General features: G+C 44.2%; 2 protein-coding genes across 3 annotated transcripts; both read left to right on the top strand.

The window, feature by feature from the left end:
• Positions 1–1006: 1006 nt before the first annotated feature.
• Positions 1007–7944, top strand: LOC118076209 (arylacetamide deacetylase-like 4). The gene is made up of 4 exons (XM_035098834.2): positions 1007–1183; positions 2598–2814; positions 6363–6426; positions 7164–7944. Exons 1-4 carry the CDS (start codon positions 1007–1009, stop codon positions 7942–7944), a joined length of 1239 nt encoding a protein of 412 aa, XP_034954725.2.
• Positions 7945–9633: 1689 nt separating this feature from the next.
• LOC118076560 (arylacetamide deacetylase-like 4) lies at positions 9634–17518 on the top strand. 2 transcript variants are annotated; one of them, XM_060269603.1, is made up of 5 exons: positions 9634–9827; positions 12211–12427; positions 13837–13900; positions 15123–15709; positions 17087–17518. In XM_060269603.1, exons 1-5 carry the CDS (start codon positions 9651–9653, stop codon positions 17125–17127), a joined length of 1086 nt encoding a protein of 361 aa, XP_060125586.1. In that variant the 5' UTR covers positions 9634–9650; the 3' UTR covers positions 17128–17518. The 2 variants fall into 2 exon arrangements, with proteins under 2 accessions (XP_060125586.1, XP_034955298.2); XM_035099407.2 differs by having other exon boundaries at positions 15123–17518.
• The last annotated feature ends 3531 nt before the right edge of the window (positions 17519–21049 follow it).

Consider the following 21049-nt stretch of genomic DNA (forward strand, 5'->3'; position numbering starts at 1 on the left):
TCTCTTTTGAAAGTCCCCAGACCCAGCGGACAATCCATATTGCCTTCCCCAAGTGTCATGAGTGGGGCTCCTCAACCATGCTTAGGTATCCCTCCCTTCTGAGGTGTGTCATAGCTGTCATGGCTTTGCCTGTTGCTTCTGCTACCTCAGGACAAGATGGCCGCCCAGGAGGGGACAGGTCAGACCCCAATGGCTTCTTCTCTGACAGGGCCCAGTGTTTTGAGGCAGGGACTTCTCATTCACCCACTTATGCTACAGGTGGATAAGTAATGCTCCTTTCTGTGTCAACTGAGTTTTCCCTTCTCATTGGTAAATCGAGCATTTACAAAGAGGTAAGGGACTCCTTCCCTCATAGTAAAGACAGGAGGGGGTGAAGCAGCAGAGAATTTATCGATTACAAAATAATGTCCTTGCAAGATCGGGGGTCCAAAAGCAGGCACACCCAAAAATAGTAAGACCGACGAAGGTTATATCCCCTATACCCAAGCGCAGGTTCCCTCCCCTGTTTCCCCATTGGCTGGGTACATGCAGGGTTTGCAGCCTATCATGTCCGCCCAATTAAAATACTAAAATACTAAAATCCCTGCCTTTGTTGACATCTCCCATTCCTCTGAATTTAATGACCATTCCTCATAATTTCTTTCCTCCTTATTTGGTCTGTGTGCCTATGCTTTTACTCAAGGAATAAAGCCACACACCAACAACCCTTAGGCGTAAGCAAGCTCTATATTTGTGAAGCATGCAGATGAACCACATTTCAACTGTCAGCCAACCTGTTTTCAGGCATTCTAACCATGAGACATTCTAAAGATAAGCTTCTAAGCAAGTCTACAGTTACTTAGCTCTTTAAACCTTTTACTTAAACTATATGTTTTCTTCTCAGTTGAGAGGTGAGTGGGTTGGCCGAGGATGTTCTATTGCACATGACATCGACTGTTCTTGTACAAAAGCCACCAGCATTGGCTATGGCGAAGTCCTTGTCTCTGTGCCTCTGAGTTTAAGGGAAATGGCATTTGGTGGAACTCTGTGGATGCTGATATTATATCTGACCATCTTCATTCATCTCTTGCTGTTGGTGTGGGGAATTTATTATAATCTTGCCAGGACCCACCTGCCCCGTGGAATTAGCCGTCCTGTAGCATTGATACTTTTCAATTTCTTAGTGGGATATGGATTTGTACTGGTAAGTTTATTTTACATATATCACAGGGGTGAAGCGACACCTCTATAAAAAGGGCTGCAACATTTGAAATGTTCTAGTTTAGAGAAAAGGCAAGTAAGAGGCAAGTAAGATTATGAAGAAAATAGAGAGAGAAAGGTTTTCCTCCCTCTCTCATGACACTAGAACTTGTAGACAACCCAATGAAGCTGAATGTTGGAAGATAGAAGAAAGCACTTCTTCACACCGAACATATTCAAGCCATGGAAGTCACTTTCACAAGAGGCAGTGATGGCTCCCAAGTTGAATAGCTTCCAACGAGAAAAAGATAAATTCATGGAGGAGATATCTATGGATGCTTATTAGCCCCCGTGGCTATGCTCTGGCTCTAGAGATGGAGGGAGCAATGCTTCTGAACACCAGTTGCTGGGAAACACGGGAGGGGGGAGGGCTCCTGTGCTTGGGTCCTGTTTGTGGGTTTCCCATTGGGGCACCTGGTTGGCCACTGTGAGATACTGGACTAGATGGGCCATCATCCTCCTGCCCCCCTTTTTTAATAATAAAGATTTTTATTAAAGTAGGAGAATTTTTGACCAAACTGCGGGAGGCAGTGGAAGACAGGAGTGCCTGGTGTGCTATGGTCCATGGGGTCACGAAGAGTCGGACACGACTAAACGACTAAGCAACAACACGAGAATTTTTACATACATTATATTCTCTCCTTCCAATTTTTAATTTCCCGTACCATTTTTCCTTTCCTTTCCCTTCCCTTCCCCCCCTTCCCCCACCCATAATCCATTGGAAGGGTTCAAACAGTTGTCCTCAGCCATGGGTACAATGTCTTTAATTTCCACTGAATGTCTTCTGATCCAGTAGTTGTTATCCATTAAAGATAGGGGTTCCACCTGGTCCTTATAATAGTAGACTTGGCCCTCCATGTTATTTCCTGTGACGTTACTGCCACAATGTCTGACTGAATAAATTCATACAAATAATTAGTCCAGACGTCTACTGTCCATTTTTCTCTATCTTTCCAACTATTGTTGCCTTTCCTGCTAGTATCATTGCTTTGAAGGTGGGCTGGTCACCTTTCTCTATGGATGGGCCATCATCCTAATCCACCAGGCTCTGCTTAGGTTCTTATCCACTCCAATGTATTTATTCTGAGTAGTACTAGCACTGAATACCCCCAATTTCTGTTTTATCTTAACGTTTAAAATAACACAAAGCATACTAGGAAAGGGGAGTGGGGTAGGGGCTTCACTTCTGTGCTGCTCAGGGAGAATAATTTTCCATCCCTAGAGGAAGGAAAGGATAAAACAGCGTAGTCGTCTCCCACGCACGGTTTCTGTTACACAGGCAATACATATATGCAATTTTTATTGTATTTTTTTGAAAAAGTGGTAAAATATCTAATGCTGATTTAATATGCTAACAGGCAGGAATTCTGGAAAAACTGGGCATCTGCCATAGATATTCCATAATCAGGGCCATATGCCTATTCATTCCAAAAATGAAGGACCCAAAACTGATCATAAGGGATCTGGTTTTTGATGGGGTGCCCGTGAGGGTGTACTGGCCCAAGACATCACCTGCTGGGAACAGGAAAGGAATCATCTTTCTTCACGGAGGGGTTGGACTATTTGCAAGCATCCGTAAGTTCTTTGAAATGTTTTTGAAATGGTTCACTCTGTTGTTTGTGGAGAATTTGGGGTGGCACTTTAGTGTGAAGGTCATGAAATGTTTGCTATGGAGGGGTGGGGGTGGTTTGTGCTGCCTCTGGATTTTTATTTTTATCTTTATTAATACTTTTACATAAGTTGGGTATCACCTCCACTCTCTGCCAAACCAGTGGTATGGGATGATGAGAATTGTGTGTGTGTGTGTAAAAATTTTATAAAATAAGACAAACCAAAGACAAAAAAACACAAAAAACATGATAGCAAACAAATTACACACACTACAATAAAGAATATCAAAGCAATCTTCTATCTTAAAATCTATCATTGTTGACTTCCTCCAATCCTTCCCTGCTGCGTTTCATTATATTGCTTCGTTAGTACTTCCATATCTTAATTCCAAACTTTTTAATAATTAATTAATAATAATTAATTAATAATTAATTAAATAATTACCTGAACTCTAATTGACTTGTAACATAATAAATCTCTTATTACTATCTTGAAATACAACTCTGTTCTAATTAATTCTTGATATTCAGTACAATAATGCAACTAGATCTTAATATACAATAATAACTCAACTAATCCTCATCTACAACCTCCTTATACTTCCAAATCTTTTATTAAACACTGCTAATCTTACAATTATTTTCTAAATAAACGGGATGATGAGAATTGTAGTACAGTGGTGCCTCGCTTAACGAACGCCCTGCTCAACGAAATTTCCGCTTAACGAAAGGATTTTTCGAGCGGAGCTTGCCTCGCTAGATGAATGCGTCTTACGAAAAATTCGTCTAGCGAATCGCGGTTTCCCATAGGAATGCATTGAAATTCAATTAATGCGTTCCTATGGGCAAAAAAAAATTCAATGCATTCCTATGGGATTCGCTAGACGAAATTTTCGCTATAAGAAAAGACCTGTGGAACGAATTAATTTCGTCTAGCAAGGCACCACTGTACAAGAAAAGTTGGAGACCCAAGCTTGGGGGGAAACACTGCTCTAAAGACACTCTTTCCCTGAAACCTCAAACATGCCCCCCCCCATTGCCATGAGTCTGACAACCTCTTTCTGCTCAGGCCCAAGATTTCCTCTCATAGGCGCCATCAACCCCTTTTGTCATGTTAAGGCGTCTATCCAAGTGAGGCACTGACTTGGAAAGTGTTTTTTTTTTTACTGGACTCCAAGCTTCCCTTCAATACTCCAAATCAGGCATAGGCAAACTACGGCCCTCCAGATGTTTGGGACTACAATTCCCATCATCCCTAGCTCACAGGACCTGTGGTCAGGGAGGATGGGAACTGTAGTCCCAAACATCTGGAGGGCCAGAGTTTGCCTATGCCTGCTCCAAATAATAATCAAAATCCTAGGTAAAGGTAAAGGGACCCCTGACCATTAGGTCCAGTCGTGACCGACTCTGGGGTTGCGCGCTCATCTCGCATTATTGGCCGAGGGAGCCGGCGTATAGCTTCCAGGTCGTGTGGCCAGCATGACAAAGCCGCTTCTGGCAAACCAGAACAGCACATGGAAACGCCTATTTATCTACTTGCATTTTGACGTGCTTTCGAACTGCTAGGTTGGCAGGAGCTGGGACCAAGCAACGGGAGCTCACCCCGTCACAGGGATTCGAACCGCCGACCTTCTGATCAGCAAGCCCTAGGCTCAGTGGTTTAGCCCACAGCGCCACCTGGGTCCTACCACTTATTAATTTCTAAGGTTTAGGTGGGTCTCCCCCTGTAAGGGGGCAGAGTTACGGAGGACAGCCCCCCCCCCATCATAAAGTCCAGCTCCTCAACCAGTCAGAGCCCCAGCAGCGGGTCCAGTGAAGGGCAGGAGGAAGTGAGCAGGTCGGTACAGGGCTCCAGCAGGATCCAAGAGCCGCGACTGCAGCCTAGAGCTCCTATACAGGAAATGGCCAGCGGCGGAGCATCGGACAGGCGCCCTTTCCCCCCAACACCTGATTTGAGGCGTGCCAGCTCCCGTAGGAGCAAGGGGTCCCCAAACTACTTTGCTGGGCACGTAGCCGGAAAGCGCCATTGCGAGATTCTGATAAAGACTGAACAGTCATGTTTCTCTTATCTCTTGCACTGTAAATAAGTATGCACCAATAAAAGTTTCAAAGACACGACGGTGTGGAGCGTCGTTACTCGAGGGTAGCCACCAGCAACCCTGACACCCCCCAAATCTATAACAAATAACGACAAACAATATCAATAACCTGTGCCTACACACAGTTTAAAAGGCTGTCTATTGTTAATAATAATAATAATAATAAATTATTTATACCCCGCCCATCTGGTTAAACATTAAAAGCTTCCCTAAACAGGGCTGCCTTCAGATGTCCTCTAAAAGTATGGTATTTGTTTTTCTCTTTGACATCTGGTGGGAGGGCGTTCCACAGGGCTGGTGCCACTACCAAGAAGGCCCTCTGCCTGGTTCCCTGTAACTTGGCTTCTCGCAGCGAGGGAACCGCCAGAAGGCCCCCGGCACTGGACCTCAGTGTCCGGGCAGAACGATGGGGGGGGGGAGACGCTCCTTCAGGTATAGTGGACTGAGGCCATTTAGGGCAGGCATCCCAAAACTTTGGCACTCCAGATGTTTTGGACTACAATTCCCATCTTCCCCGACCACTGGTCCTGTTAGCTAGGGATCTTGGGAGTTGTAGGCCAAAAAATCTGGAGGGCCACAGTTTGGGGGGGTGCCTGGTTTAGGGCTTTAAAGGTCAGCACCAACACTTTGAATTGTGCCAAAGGCACCTGAAGATGTGAAAAGAAGGCGCCAGGTGAGTCTCCCGGGGGAGAGCATTCCACAAACGGGGAGCCACAACAGTTCTGGGCTTGGGCCCGGAAACAAACTGGCAGTCAATGCAATCACGCCAGGATTGGCATTATATGCTCAGACCACGGTGGGCAACCTGGCTGCTGAATTCTGCAGCAGCTGAAGTTTCTGAACTGTAGGCAGCTTAACATGGCAGGAAGGGATTGTGTGGTAGGAAAACAGAGCTGAGGCTTCCTGTTGCAGAGGTGACCGGTTCTGTATTAATTCCTAATGTCAAGTTTAATGAAAAATGCCAAAGAAGGTATTTGTGCTTGAAAGGTCTTCCCGAGGTGTTCAGAATTAATTTGAAAGAAGCCCAAAAATGTGGTCTGAGGTTTGTTTGGTCCTGTTCTGATTTATTCATATATTTACACGTTCATTCTGCATGGAGGGAGTCCATGGGCATCTCAAGCAGGGCTATACTGTTCCCACAGCTGGGCAGCTCTGGAGTCAAAGGCATTTTCTCAGCCAGCCTTCAGCTAGCCAGTCCAAAATGGATCCCAGTCTTTGTTCTTCCTAGCACACCTTGCTTTAAAAGTATGGATGTTTTGGTACTATTCTGAGTTTTATCCACTGAAGCTGCTGATCAGGAGGGAACAAAATTTACATAACGGTTTTCAACGAGTGATGCCCCGTTTATAAAGGGTTCAGTTCAACTTAGTTGGTGCCAAAGGAGACTCGTTGAAGGTTGCGTGCTTTTTTCCAGGAACGTCTGCAAGGATCTGCCATTCGCTTGCCCACGGAACTGATTCAGTGGTTATGTGTGTTGAGTAAGTATCTTCACGCTCGTTGGAGCAGAAGAAAGAGTATTTCCCTTCAGTTTCTAACCCTTCCACATGCCCAGAAAAAGCTGAATGCTGGAAGAGTCACATAAAAGAGAGTACTTCTTCCTGCAGTACACAGTTAAGCTGTGGAACTTGCTCCCTCAGGCAGCAGTAATGGCCTCCAACTTGGGTGGTTTTAAAAGAGGATCAAACAAGTGCACACAGTACTGTATAAGACTGCCAGTGGCTACTAGCCTGCCTCTGCAGTCGGAGGCAGTGTCCTTCAGAATGTCAATGGCTGGAAACTGCGGGAGGGAAGAGTACGACTGTATTCATGTCCTGATTGTGAGTTTCTTCAATGATTGACCAGTGGCCACTGAGAACGGGGTGCTGAACTAGCAATATATTATCATGGAAAACCTCAGGCCCTGGGGATGAATGCTCCACTCCAGGCCTCTTCAGTTCTCCCTCTGAACTCCCCCAGACCCCTCCCCTGCACCATTGCCCCTCTTTTGCACCCTCCTTGAGTGGCATCTGCCTGGCTGGAATTTGTTTTGCTTGCGTGAAGGCAGGGGCACCAACCTGAGTCAATATTGCACACACACACCCTGTAAGTCCCATATTGCATAAATGATCACATGACGTGGAGCACATAACCATTTGAATGGCAATGCCAATCAACTTAGAGGTACCCAGCCCCAAGTATGATGTCAAATGTTGATGATATCTTGTTTTTTCATTAGATTTCGTTTAGCTCCTGAGCATCCCTATCCAGTCCCTGTACAGGACTGTTTAACTGCTGCAATACACTTTCTGAAGAATGCCAAGGAATATGGAGTGGACCCCAGCCGCATTGCCATTGTTGGGGAGAGTAGCGGAGGCACTTTTGCTGCAGCTGTTTGCCAAGAACTGGTGACCAGAGAGGACCTCCCAAGAGTGCGAGCTCAGGTCCTCGTCTACCCATTCCTACAAACAGTGGACTTCGATTTGCCCTCCTATCAGCAAAACCACACAGTACCTCCCTTGTTCAGGAAACGAGGTGTTAAATTCGGTTTGACATATCTCACTGGCAAGAAAATCAATGTGGATGGAATTCTGAAAGGTGCCCATGTCCCTCCTGTTTTGAGAGAGAAATACAAAAAATGGATCAGTGCTGATAACATTCCAGAAGAATTCAAGGCCAGGGGCTATGTCCCTAAAGCTCCTGCTCCATTTTCAGAAGAACTTTACGAGCAAGTTAAAAGAGCTGGTGAGACAATGTTTTCCCCCCTTCTAGCAGAGGACGACATAATACGCCAGCTCCCGGAGACTTTCATTCTAACCTGTGAGTATGATGTTCTCCGGGACGATGGGCTGTTGTACAAGAAGCGGCTAGAGGACAATGGTGTGCCAGTGACATGGTTTCATGTACAAGATGGATTCCATGGAATAATGGCCATGGCTGGTTGGCGGTCAATTGAATTTCCGAGCACACAGAAATGTTTGCAGAATGTAATACATTTTTTTAAAGGTTTATATAAATAAATTCTTTGTCTTCCTATGGCAGTCTTCCCCTTCTGTGGAGGGAAATATCTTTCCTCATTGTGCCAATCCTGAAGTAAAAACTCTGATCAAAAGTTCTACTCAGTTTAATTCATTAAGATGACCATGGGCTCTATAAATAAATAAGCAAAGCCCTCCTGGATCAAGCCATTGGCTCACTTCATGCAGCATCTTGTTCTCTTTATTTTACATATTTTTATTAAGTTTCATACAATTTAACAAATTCAGTTCAGTTTCAATACAATATTCCCTCAACATTTTGACTCCTCATCCTTACTTCCATGATGTTTCTGTTCAAATCCTTTATCTACTAAATGTAATACTCATTTCTATAACAAATATCCAACATTAGATTCCTTTACCATTCTCCTTCCTTTGCTTATATTTCCAGTCCTGCCTGTGTTTTCATTTGACTATAATATTTTCTCAGATAGTATGAAAAGGATCTCCTCCACAAACATTTCGTCTTTTTGGTCTCTTATTTTCGCCGTCTCCATCACTTATTTTTTATTTATTTTCCAGATTTTAACCCAATTATAAAAATTATAACAAATTCCAAATTAATACAATTTTGTTTAAGAGATTCCTGTGTGCCGTTCTTAATATGTCCTTATCTTCCAATGTTACTGACTGTGTTTACATATTCTTATTTACTTCAAATAGTATAACAGACCCAGGGGATCAGCACACCCCTCTTAACTGGCTTGGGAATTTTCTCTTTCTAGAAGATCTCTCCCCTCCTGACTGGAATGAGCCCCATGTAGGCTGTATCCACACAGCTTCTACTTCTCCTGGCTCAAATTCAGCCCTCCTGCTAACTCCTGGCATAAAACTTTCCCAAGACACTCAACACGGTCTCACTGTCTAAGCTACAAGGCTCCTTCCTGTAGCTATAGATATTCTCCTCAGAGTGGGTGTTAAACTCAAAATTGAACCAACTCTATCCCTATCTTCCATCTCAATTCAAGCCCTTTCTCTAATGTTATCCATTCCTTCAACCAACAAAGACAGGATGCTTCCATTTTGTATCATTGCAGCAAATGACCAATGGGTCCAACAGCAGAGGAAGCTTTTATAAATAAATAAATAAATAAATAAATAAACAAACAAACAAACAAACAAACAAATAAATAAATAAATAAATAAGCGAGCTATATAAATGGAAAGTGGGGTTGTATGAACAGCAAATTGATTTCTGTAAGAGCAATAGACTGGGCGAGATTGTCTCCAATTGGTGCTTGCACAGCGCCAAACCTCTTTCCTCACCACACTGTTCTGGCAGGTCACAGTGGCACTGCTGTTGGGAGGATGCTATTGTAGTGTTGTGCCAGCCAGCCCCACCTGCTTTGATGTGGCATCCCTTTTAGTTATCCCTGAGGGCTAACTCCACAGGGAGGGAAGAGGCACAATGATTTTGTGTGGGAGGGCAGGCAAACTCCTATGCACGCCTTCCCTTGGGAGGAGAAGTTGGGCAAATTCACACCCACCACCGTGTACCCACACCCTGTGTGAGGAACAACAGTGTCTTTCAGGAATCCAGGATAGCCGCAATGTTTTTTTCTCAACTGAGAACGATGTGGGTTGGCCTAGGGTGTTCTTTTCCATATGGCATAGATTGTTCTCCTATAAAAGCCACCAACGTTGGCTAAGGCGAAGTCCTTATCTCTGTGCGTCTGAGTTTAAGGGAAATGTCGTTTGGTGAAACTCTGTGGGTGCTGATATTATATATGACCATCTTCATTCACTCCTTGCTGTTTGCATGGGGAACTTATTATCGTCTTACCAGGATCGACCTGCCTCAAGGACTGTCCCATCGCCTAAAATTACTGCTTTCCGATTTCTTAGTGGGATATGGATTTGCAATAGTAAGTTTATTTTACATATATCACGGGGATGAAGGTAAAGGTAAAGGGGCCCCTGACCATTAGGTCCAGTCGTAACCGACTCAGGGGTTGAGGCGCTCATCTCGCATTATTGGCCGAGGGAGCCGGCGTACAGCTTCCAGGTCTTGTGGCCAGCATGACAAAGCCGCTTCTGGCGAACCAGAGCAGCACACGGAAATGCCGTTTACTTTCCCGCTGTAGCGGTACCTATTTATCTACTTGCACTTTGACGTGCTTTCAAATAATAAATTTTTATTTATACCCCGCCTTCCCCAGTCAAAACCGGGCTCAGGGCGTCTGACACCAGTAAAATTACAATAAGACGTAAAAAACTAATTTTATTAGTTGTATCCTGCCCACCTATTAGTTGTATCCTGCCCATCTTGTTGGGTTTCCCCAGCCACTCGGGGCAGCTTACAGAATATATAAACATAATAAAACATCAAACATTAACAAACAGAATATCTTATACAGACTAAAATAAACCTATAAATCAAATAATAATAATAATAATAATAATAATAATAATAATAAATTTTTATTAATACCCCACCCTCCTCAGTCAAAACCGGGCTCAGGGCATCTGACACCAGTACAATTACAATAAGATGTAAAAAACGACAACAATTAATTAAAATACGTGTTAAAATACAGTTTAAATTTAAAATTTTAAAATGCAGCCTCATTTTAAAGTAGCCCAAATCCAAACCATAAGGGAGGAAAACATAGGGGTCAGACTGAGTCCAGCCCAAAGGCCAGGCGGAACAGTTCCGTCTTGCAGGCCTTGCGGAAAGATGTCAAATCTTGCAGGGCACTGGTCTCCTGTGTGAGAGAGTGTTCCACCAAGTCGGGGCCAGTACTGAAAAGGCCCTGGCCCTAGTTGAGACCAATCTAACCACCTTTTGGCTCAGTATCTCCAAAATGTTGTTATTTGTGGATCTTAAGGTCCTCCGTGGGGCATACCAGGAGAGGCGGTTCCGGAGGTACGAGGGTCCTAAGCCGCATAGGGCTTTAAAGGTAATAATAATAATAATAATAATAATAATAATAATAATAATACCCAAATTAAAATAACTGCCAATCCCAACCATAGCTGTCAACTTTCGGATTTGAAAATAAGGGAACAGCAGTAGCCTCACCTGTCCCGGGGACAGTCTACGGTATATCTAACAATCCAGGATAGCACCGGGAAACGGAGCTGGAATAAGGAAATTTCCAGCAAAAAAAAAGGGAAGGCTGACAGCTGCGGCTTGGAATAAGGGAGTTTCCCGCAAAAAAATGAGGGTTGACAGCTATGGCAAGGAGGGAGGGGCGAGTCCTAGGCACGCTTACTCGGGAGTAAACCCCGCTGGCTTTTGTGAGGTTTGTGCACTGGCACCGGTTGTAAGCCCATGCCTCAACGGGGCTTCCTTTGGAGTAGGACAAATTGCGTTGTTACCAGCCCTGCACAATCCTAGCCATTTCTACTTCTCCTCGGAAGGGAGCCCCCTTGAAGGGTGTGGCTGTGGCATACCTGCCAAGTTCCTCTCTGAAAAATAAGGGACCGGACCGGAAGTAGCGCTGCCGCCCTTTTGGAACTGGGCGGAGCATGCTCAGAAGTGACTTTTGATGCTACTGAACCCAGTTCCAAAATGGCCGCCGCACCAGAAGTCGCGCTGCAGCCATTTTGGAACTGGGCAGAGCAGCATCAAAAGTCGCTTCTGAGCATGCTCCGCCCAGTTCCAAAATGGCCGCCACGCCAGAATAACCCGGGAAAAAACAAAAAATCCATTTTTTCGGCTGGGGACAGCTGGAAAAACGGGGGTTTCCCGGGGAATACGGGAGACTTGGCAGCTATGATCCCAACAAAATGTTTAACAAACCCCAACCCAACAAAAAGAAAACAGGGGAACCAAAATTAAAGATATGAAAACATTTTAGCCAGTTTCCCCATCCCAATGTTCCAGCAATGCCCCTCTGGCCTCCCGGGATTCTCTTTTACCTGTTCAAGGTGAGCCTGGGCCCTGCCCCCTAGGCCAAGTGGAAATGGGCCTTTCTGCAGCAGGGCCGGCCCTACGGCAAGGCTGGGTGGCGCCGGGCCGGCAGGGCGCCGGGCTGGCAGGGGGCGCCGTGCTGCTGTGCCCGCAGTGGCCGCACTGTGCGCTGTGTCCGCCAGACAGGGCGCCATATATGCTCAAGACGGCCTTGTTCAGCAGGGAATGGTCTTCCAAGTATCGGGTATCTCACCCTGTGTCAAAGTATTGGTCATGATCACTTCTAAAGACTCGATTAGACAGTCCCAAAATACTTTTTTAAGTATTAAAATATTGTAAGTGGAAAAATATCTAATGCTAATTATGAATGCTAAATGTTTTGTTTTAAACAGGCAATACTTCTGGAAAAAATGGGCATCTGCAATAGATATTACTTAGCCAATGTCATATGCCAATTCCTTCCAATAATGAAGGACCCCAAGCTGATCATAAAAGACCTGGTTTTTGATGGGGTGCCTGTGAGGGTGTACTGGCCCAAGACATCACCTGCTGGGAACAGGAAAGGAATCATCTTTTTTCATGGAGGCGCTGGGGTGGCTGGAAACGTTCGTAAGTTCTTTGAAATGTTTTTGAAATGGTTCACTGCGCAGTAGAACCTCTACTTACAACCGCCTCCACTTGCAGACGTACTAAATTGTGACCATGGCAAAACCAGAAATAACCAGCGGGTTTGCCGCCGTTCGCGCATGCACAGAAGCGGGCAATCGCCGCCCGCAACTGGGCACAACGGCGCCTCTCCCTGCGACCTGTTTCGCCATAAGGATGGGCCTCCGGAACGGACTGTGGTCGTGAGTCAAAGCTGTCAACTTTTGGATTTGAAAATAAGGGATCAGCAACAGCCTCACCTGTCCCGGGGACAGTCTAATCTCTAACAATCCAGGGTAGCAGCGGGAAACGGCACTGGAATAAGGGAATTTCCAGCAAAAAAAGGGAAGGTTGACAGCTGTGGCTTGGAATAAGGGAGTTTCCCGCAAAAAAAAGGAAGTGTTGACAGCTGTGTTGTGAGTAGAGGTTCCACTGTATTGTTACAAGAGAATTTGTGGTTGTAATTTAATGTAAAGATCCTGAAATGTTTGCCGTGGATGGGTGGGGGGTACATGGTGGTTGTTGTTGTTTTCTATAATAAAGTAGCATATATATTTTATGAACAAACATAACAACAACAACATTTATTTATTCATTTATTCATTCATTCCTCACCCATCTGGCTGGGTTTCCCCTGGCTGGGTTTCCCCAGCTACTCTGGGTGGCTTCCAACAAAATATTAAAATACAATTGTCCTTCAGATATTAAAAGCTTCCCCAAACAGGATTGCCTTCAGATGTCTTCTAAAAAGGCCCTGTAACTGGACCTCAGTGTCCGGGCAGAACGATGGGGGTGGAGACGTTCCTTCAGGTATACTGTGCCGAGGCCATTTAGGGCTTTAAAGGTCAGCACCAACACTTTGAATTGTGCTCGGAAACGTACGGGAGCCAATGTAGGTCTTTCAGGACCGGTGTTATGTGGTCTCGGCTGCCACTCCCAGTCACCAGGTAGGGTCTCAGCCTGCGTACCAGATGGAGCTGGAAAACGGTTGCCCTGGATGCTGAATTGACCTGCGCCTCCATGGACATAAAAATGGACATTTTTTATGACAGAGCAATATTAGTCATATCCAGTCCTTTTATTCTAGAAAAAGAGGTGCCAGTACTCACCACGAAGTTGTTAAGGTAAGTGCCACACTTTTAAACAACAACAAAAAGATGTGCTGGTACTGCATAACCCTTGTGTACCCCGGGGGTGGGGGGGAAGCACTGGTCATATCTGTTAATTTCAACAGGTTTACTTTCAGTAGGACTAACTCACAGTGGGTTCAATTCACAGTGATTTCAATGTGAATGACCAAGGAAATTTGTAATGGAGCATAACAAATAATTGCCTACAGCAAGCCGTGTGTGATGTGTTTTCCCCACCCCCAGGAACCACTGAAAAGATCTGCCGCAGCATTGCCCACCAAACTGACTCAGTGGTTATGTGTGTTGAGTAAGTATCTTCACGCTTGTTGGAGCAGAAAAAAGAATATTTCCCTTCAGTTTCTAACCCTTCCGCATGAGCCCAGAAAAAGGCTGATCTTGCCAACATAGTGAATTTGCCAACCTTTAGAATGGGTGATCACCTTTGTATTTTGATTTTTATGCCTTTAGACCCAATCCCTCTGGCTTTAAGCATAAGAAGAGCTCTGCTCCCTAGGCAGCGGCCTAGTTCGCCTAAATGGACGCGCCGGCCCTGATATTAGGCATGTCATGTGGAAAGTAGCCTAGGGAAGTGTGTTTGTCCCTCTCTCTTAATTCTAGAACAGGGGTCAGCAACCTTTTTCAGCTGTGGGCCAGTCCACCGTCCCCCAGACCATGTGTTGGGCCAGACGAACGAATTCCTAAGCCCCACAAATAACCCAGAGATGCATTTTAAATAAAAGGACACATTCTACTCATGTAAAAACACACTCATTCCCGCACTGTCCGCGGGCCGGATTTAGAAGGCGATTGGACCTAATCCGGCCCACGGGTCTTAGGTTGCCTACCCCTGCTCTAGAACATGTGGACATTCAATGAAGCTGAATGCTAGAAGATTCAGATAAAAGAAAGTACTTAACCATACAGTGCAAAGTTAAACTATGGAACTATTTCCCACAGAAAGCAGAGATAGCCTCCAACATGGATGGCTTTGAAAAGGGATTAAATAAATGGGCAGTGTATAAGGCTACCAGTCGCTCCTAGCTATGCTGGCTATAGTCTGCCTCTGCGGTCAGAATCAGATTTGACCAGTGGCCACTGAGAATGGGATGCTGAACTAGCATTATATTTGGGTGCAGAGCATCAGGCACAAGGGCTGAATGCTGCACTCCACGCCTCTTCATTTCCCCTCTGACCCCAGACCCCACTCCTGCACCATTGCCCCTCTTTTCTGCCATCCTTGAGTGGCATCTGACTGGTGTGAATGTATCTTGCTTGCTTGCTTGGAGGGCAGAGAAAGGTGTGTGGCTGTGTGTAGGAACCAACCTACTTGACCAGTGGGAAAGTTCGCATTTGCTTTCCATTTTGCTCTCTGGTCCCACCCACAGCTGACATGTGGCTCCCAGGAAGGCTGCATAGAAAGGAATGTGGCCCTAGGGGTGCCCTAGGTATGCCACCCTTGCAATATGACATGCAAGGAAAATGCTGCAAGGTATATGATGAATGCTGATGATATCTTGCCTTTTCTTTAGGTTTCGTTTAGCTCCTGAGCATCCGTATCCAGTCCCAGTACTGGACTGCTTAACTGCTGCAATACACTTTATGAAAAATGCAAAGGAATACGGAGTGGACCCCAGCCGCATTGCCATTGCTGGGGAGAGTAGTGGGGCCACAAAAGCTGCATCCATTTGTCAAGAACTGGTGGCCAGAGAGGACCTCCCAAGTGTGCGAGCTCAGGTCCTCATTTACCCATTCCTCCAAGGAATAGATTTCAATTTGCCATCCTATCAGCAAAACCATTCAGTTCCTCCCTTGTACCGGAAAAGAGCTGCCAAATTTGGTTTCGCATATCTCACTGGGAAGACAATCAATGTACCAGTAGATGGAATTCTGAAAGGCGCCCATGTCCCTCCTGTTTTGAGAGAGAAATACCAAAAATGGATCAGTGCTGATAGCATTCCAGAAGAATTTAAGGCCAGGGGCTATGTTCCTGTAGAGCCTGCTCCATTTTCAGAAGACCTTTATGAACAAGTTAAAAGAGGCACTGAGACAATGTTTTGCCCCCTTCTAGCAGAGGATGATATAATCCGCCAGCTGCCAGAGACTTTCATTCTAACCTGTGAGTATGATGTTCTCCGGGATGATGGGCTGTTGTACAAGAAGCGTCTAGAGGACAACGGTGTGCCAGTGACATGGTGTCATGTACAAGATGGATTCCATGGAATAATGGCCGTGGCTGGTTGGGGGCCGTGTGAATTTCCGAGCACACAGAAATGTTTGCAGAATGTAATACAGTTTTTAAAAGGTTTATAGAAATGAATGACCTTTGTCTTCAAATAGCGGTCTTCCACTTCTGTGGGGCGAAATTTTTATTCCTCATTGTGCCAATCCCAAAGTAAAAAGAAAAACTCACTTCTAAAGTTTTACTCAGTCTAATTTGTTAGAATCACCATGGGCTCCGTAAGTAGGTAAGCAAAGCCCTGTTGGATCAGCCATTGCCCCACTTTGTCCATAATCCTACTATCTCTTTTTTAAATAATTTTTTTTAATAGATTTTCCAGTTTAAACATCTAATCCATTTTCAAATTATACAAATTACACAAATATCAATTAAACAATTAATCCAAATCTTCTGCCAAATTCTACAAATTTAAATTTCACTTCCCATACTTCAGACTCAGAAAGCCTAGTCCTCTTATATTCACTGCTTTCTAATCAATCAAGTCCAGATCTTATCCAATAGTCTATTAAAATCCTTCTGTCTTCTTTCAAGCCGCTGAGTTTTTCTGAGCAAGCGAGTTTGACCAAACCATATATATTTCAGTGTGAAATTATACCTATGATTCCTCTATAAATTAACATTGTCTCTTCACTCGCTGGTATCTTGCCAAGTCCGTCCAAAAATCCAACGATCTTTCTGACAGCCAGCAGCAGCCAGCCACAGCCATCTTAGAGCAGTCCCCATAAATCAAATCTTTCCTGTGATGTTTCCTCCAGATCACCCCAGATCGCGACCATATAGCCTTTCCAGGGGGAGAGCTGCCAGATCAAACCTATAAACACACATCTAATGTCTTATTTATGGATCTCTCCCCTCCTTTGCCAAATATGTAGCCAGCTTTGTCTCCACCATGGCAGACTCTAATTTATAGCTGCGTCATAACTCAAAAGTTCCTTGACACGTTTCCAGCTGCTTCTCTTTAATGTCCACATCTTGTGGAATCTTTAGCCACATTCCAAGAGAATCCATGAATACATACTTTGATTCTGTTTTCAATTCACACTTTGTATATTTAATAAAACTATATTCAATAAATTTCCCACTTTCCACTCTCGCTTGCTTTGTAAATATTGTTCACGGTTCTTCAGGTGGGAGTTTTGTTGAGTAGATTATGAAGCACAATAAAACAAAATTATAAAGTTCTCGCTCCCCTCTCAGTTCCGCTACATACCCGTTTTCAGCTCATCATTTCTCTGTTATCTTTTGTTTTATCAGTGGCTGAGTTTAGCAGAATAAAATCTTCATTCCTTGTCTGAAGCATGTCCACGACTTATACCCAATCTTTCTCTTGTCATGGAGCCTGTATTTGCTCGTAGAGATGGCGTCTGGGGGATCGAGGCTCCCACGGGCGCTTTCCACCCAGAGCCTCCAGCTTCTTCCTCCTTCCGAAGTCGAAGCTGGTAGTGGGCAACTGCGGGTGAGACTGCATCAACCCATACCCTTATCGAAGGCGGACATGCCAAGGGTGAGGGGGAGAGGAGGGGCAGCAGCAGAGAAGGGACAGGATCCGACCCCCGCTTTCCCAGAAGGAGCTGATGGCCACCCGCTCCCACTACCCTTTTTTTATATATATATTAATTTTTATTGATTTTCATTTGTGTACATTAACGAAATAAAAGAAAAGGAAAGAAAATATGTATACAATACAAAAAGAACCACAGGTGTCAGTTTGTAACATACATTCCTCAAATAAAATAACATTTTTATACAAATTGTCAACCTGGATTTATGTCTCAATTATTACATTTTTCCTTCCTAATCCATGTTTCACTCTTAACTTTGTTCTCTCGAACTCGACTTCCTCCTCTCTCTTGGTTTTGTTTTTTTCAACTGTTCGTTTTCGGTGCATTGTGTGTTCTTGCCAGTCACCTTTTTCCATTTTGGTTAGATATAATTTTAGATCATGGTTACATACCTTCTTGTTGCATTTTATGATGAAAACCTACTGGCCTTTTTATATATATATTCATTTATTTAAATCTTACAATATTCTTTCATATAGGTTACAAATTTTTCCCATTCTTTTTGGAACTTTTGTTGTTTTTGGTCCCTAATTCTCCCCATTAGCCTCGCCAGCTCTGAGTAGTCTAACAACATCTCTCTCCAGTCCTCTATCGTTGGAATTTCCTTTGTTCTCCACCTTTGGGCTAAAATAACTCTTGCGGCAGTGGTGGCGTACATAAAAAGTTTAGGATCTTCTTTCTTTATATTTCTACTCAGTATTCCTAATAGCATTTCCTCAGGTTTTTTTGGGAAAGTGTATCGTAAAAGCCTTTTCATTTCGTTATATATTTGTTCCCAATAGACCTTAACCTTGTCGCAAAGCCACCACATGTGGTAAAAGTCTCCTTCTTTGATGTTACACTTCCAGCATTTTTTGTTATTAGTCTTATTAATTTTGGCTAATTTAACCGGTGTTAAATGCCATCTAAACATCATTTTCATGATGTTTTATTTTAAAAGAGTGCAGGTCGTAAATTTAATTTGGTGTTTCCATAGATTTTGCCATTGATCGATGTTAATATTATAGCCCAAGTCTATCGCCCATTTGATCATGCACTCCCACTACCCTTTGTGTGCTCGCACCGGAAGGATGCCACCGCATCCTTTACCCAAGGAGTAAAAAAAATTACGATACCGTGTGTTGCTTTGACGTCCAATAGATGGTGCTGTATTTCCAAAAAAACCATATTTTTACCTGTCACAGGTGTTACATCTATATAATCTAATTCTATGCAAACACTCCCGTATTCGATTGGAACGTTGTGTTCAAATTTTAAACCAATTGGTCAAGAACTTTCGGAGATTTTTGATTTTGTACAAACGGACATTTACATTTTTATTTATATAGATTTTAAAAACGCACAAAAGAACAGACTGATGTCAAAACAGAACACCATATCTATCTGTGCAAAGTTACTTCATGACAATCAGGGCTTTTTTTTCTGGGAGTACTTAAGGTTGTACACATTACCTGCACATTTTTTTTCTTGAAGAAAAGCATTGATGACACTCCATGGCATAGCTGCCAAGTTTTCCCTTTTCTCGCGAGGAAGCCTATTCAGCATAAGGGGAAAATCCCTTAAAATAAGGGATAACTTGGCAGCTATGCTCCATGGAACTATCCATTCTCCAACCTAGCAGGGCACCACATTATTATTATTTTTTGTGTGTTTTTTGTGGTTCAACAAGTGTGCAAAATTTCAAGAAAATCAGATGACGTGAGGTAAAAAATTCACCAAAAATGTCTTCCCCAGTGGCAATGAGCACCTGAAGGTTCACCTCGCAGTTGATGAAGCCCATTGCATTGAGTTGCTCGAGCTGCTGCTGCTGCTGCTGGAACTGGACTCTGCAGCTGCCAAGGGAGAGAGATCAGAGTTTTCCTTCTCTGAGATGGGCTACCTTCCGAGGTTGATGAGCCCCATCTGCAGCATGTGCTGAAGCAAATTATGTCTGAATATGATCTGTCCTATACGACATGACAAAGCCAATCCTAGGTTGGCGGCAGAGTCAGGATCATTCCCTTCCAGCCTTTCTTGAGCTAGAGAGAGGTCACAGCAATAATGCAGAGCAGGTTACAAAACACACGTTGCAGTGCTTTGTACATCTTGCATGCCTCCTTTCGGCCACTCCTGCTGCTATGCTGGTGCCAAACAGCGTTCCTTTGGACCATATGAGCAAGGCTGAGAGGTGGATACTCCATACAGGACCTCCATACACATTGCCTAGGCTTGCGCTCCGGGGAAGTCACCTTAGTGCTGCTGGAAGCCATGGGTGCACAACGACAGGGGTTGCAGTTGAGGGGTTTGGACAGGCCACCTGTTCCACGTCAGCTTACATGGCAGATTCCAGTAGATTTGGAAAAAGGAGTGGTCCCTTTGCACAGTGACTCCAGCCTCTCAAACCTGGGTGGTTTTGCCTTTCTGCTTTTGCCTTTTGTGGTTGTGGAATGTCAAGATGGGGAGCTGGGAAGCAGATCAGTGGTACAGCTTGGGAGATCCACCATGTTGCTGTGATGGGATTTGTGGGAAGGATTCCCTTGCAACTTGTACCACAGGCCAAGGACATGCAAAAGGAAGTATTTTAACAAACCATATCATTAACTTACAGCATATGTTTAATATATGTTTAATAGATTATTGTGTTTTATTTTTCTGTTGGAAGCCGCCCAGAGTGGCTGGGGAGACCCGGCCAGATGGGCGGGGTATAAATAATAAATTATTATTATTATTATTCTATAGCATTCATTGCCTAAAGGAGGATTGGCGAAGCGTATGGAGGAGGAGGTGCTGAACAAATGGCCTGTAGCCTCTTCACGTGCCTTAAGGTCTGTTTTGTGGTGGGAAGGTAGGGACCTTCAGCCCTCACAACTGCCTTATTTGGGCAAGACCTACTGGGAAGAGTTGCTCTTATCACTAAGCCTGAGATGTTTTGCTTTCTTTGAATAAAGAGTTAACCCACTGACAGCAGGTGGCTTATTGCTGACCTGGTCCTGACTCCAGCACCTAACACAACTTTGCACCCCATGGGATCAAGTGTTTGCCAGAGTAGACTGGAGCAGGGGTTCCCAACAAAATTTTCTCGAGGACCCCTCATCGAGCCGCTATTGTGACAAGGACCCTCATTAATTCCTAATCCTAAAATTAAAAAGTGAGAGCCAAATTAAGAGTCTTTTTATATTTTATATTTATACGTTTTTTACAGTTACAACAGAGTACTCCATCAGTATACAGTTAGTTTTAATTTTCAGTTCTTAATGAGATGAGTTAAATCTGTCCTTTGAGTCCATTATTTCTGAAATATTAGGTTCCAAACTTGAAACTTTCACTCTGAAATCCGATCGCATGTAAAAATAGCCAATTCCTATATTTGTTTTTCATGAAACACATGGAAGAAAATGCTTGCTTTGTTTACAAACACTACTGTTTTGCAAAGAGGCAGCGCGTGCCAGGGAGGAGGGAGGGGAATGGAGAAGACAGGGTACCTGCGCAGTAGTGCACAAATGAAGCCGACGCGCGCAAAGCATCTTGGGGAGGTGAGCGTTAGTAGAATGCGCGCGCTGCCTCTTTGCAAAACAGTAGTGTTTGTAAAGTGCCACCTAACGGCATACAGCAGAACTACTGCCTCTATCTAATTCTAGTTTTGCGCTAGACTCTGCTCATGCAGGAAGCGGCCAAA

Source organism: Zootoca vivipara, chromosome 17 (assembly GCF_963506605.1).
Source record: "Zootoca vivipara chromosome 17, rZooViv1.1, whole genome shotgun sequence".
Lineage (NCBI taxonomy): Eukaryota > Metazoa > Chordata > Lepidosauria > Squamata > Lacertidae > Zootoca > Zootoca vivipara.

What these genes read in the sequence shown, in the direction of transcription:
- LOC118076209 (XM_035098834.2), top strand. Translation starts at nt 1,007, where the DNA reads ATGGCATTTGGTGGAACTCTGTGGATGCTGATATTATATCTGACCATC. An exon ending in TGGACTATTTGCAAGCATCC is followed by an intron (nt 2,815 to 6,362) that starts GTAAGTTCTTTG and finishes GCTTTTTTCCAG; the next exon opens with GAACGTCTGCAAGGATCTGC. An exon ending in TCAGTGGTTATGTGTGTTGA is followed by an intron (nt 6,427 to 7,163) that starts GTAAGTATCTTC and finishes TTTTTTCATTAG; the next exon opens with ATTTCGTTTAGCTCCTGAGC.
- LOC118076560 (XM_035099407.2), top strand. Translation starts at nt 9,651, where the DNA reads ATGTCGTTTGGTGAAACTCTGTGGGTGCTGATATTATATATGACCATC. An exon ending in TGGGATATGGATTTGCAATA is followed by an intron (nt 9,828 to 12,210) that starts GTAAGTTTATTT and finishes TGTTTTAAACAG; the next exon opens with GCAATACTTCTGGAAAAAAT. An exon ending in TGGGGTGGCTGGAAACGTTC is followed by an intron (nt 12,428 to 13,836) that starts GTAAGTTCTTTG and finishes CCCCACCCCCAG; the next exon opens with GAACCACTGAAAAGATCTGC.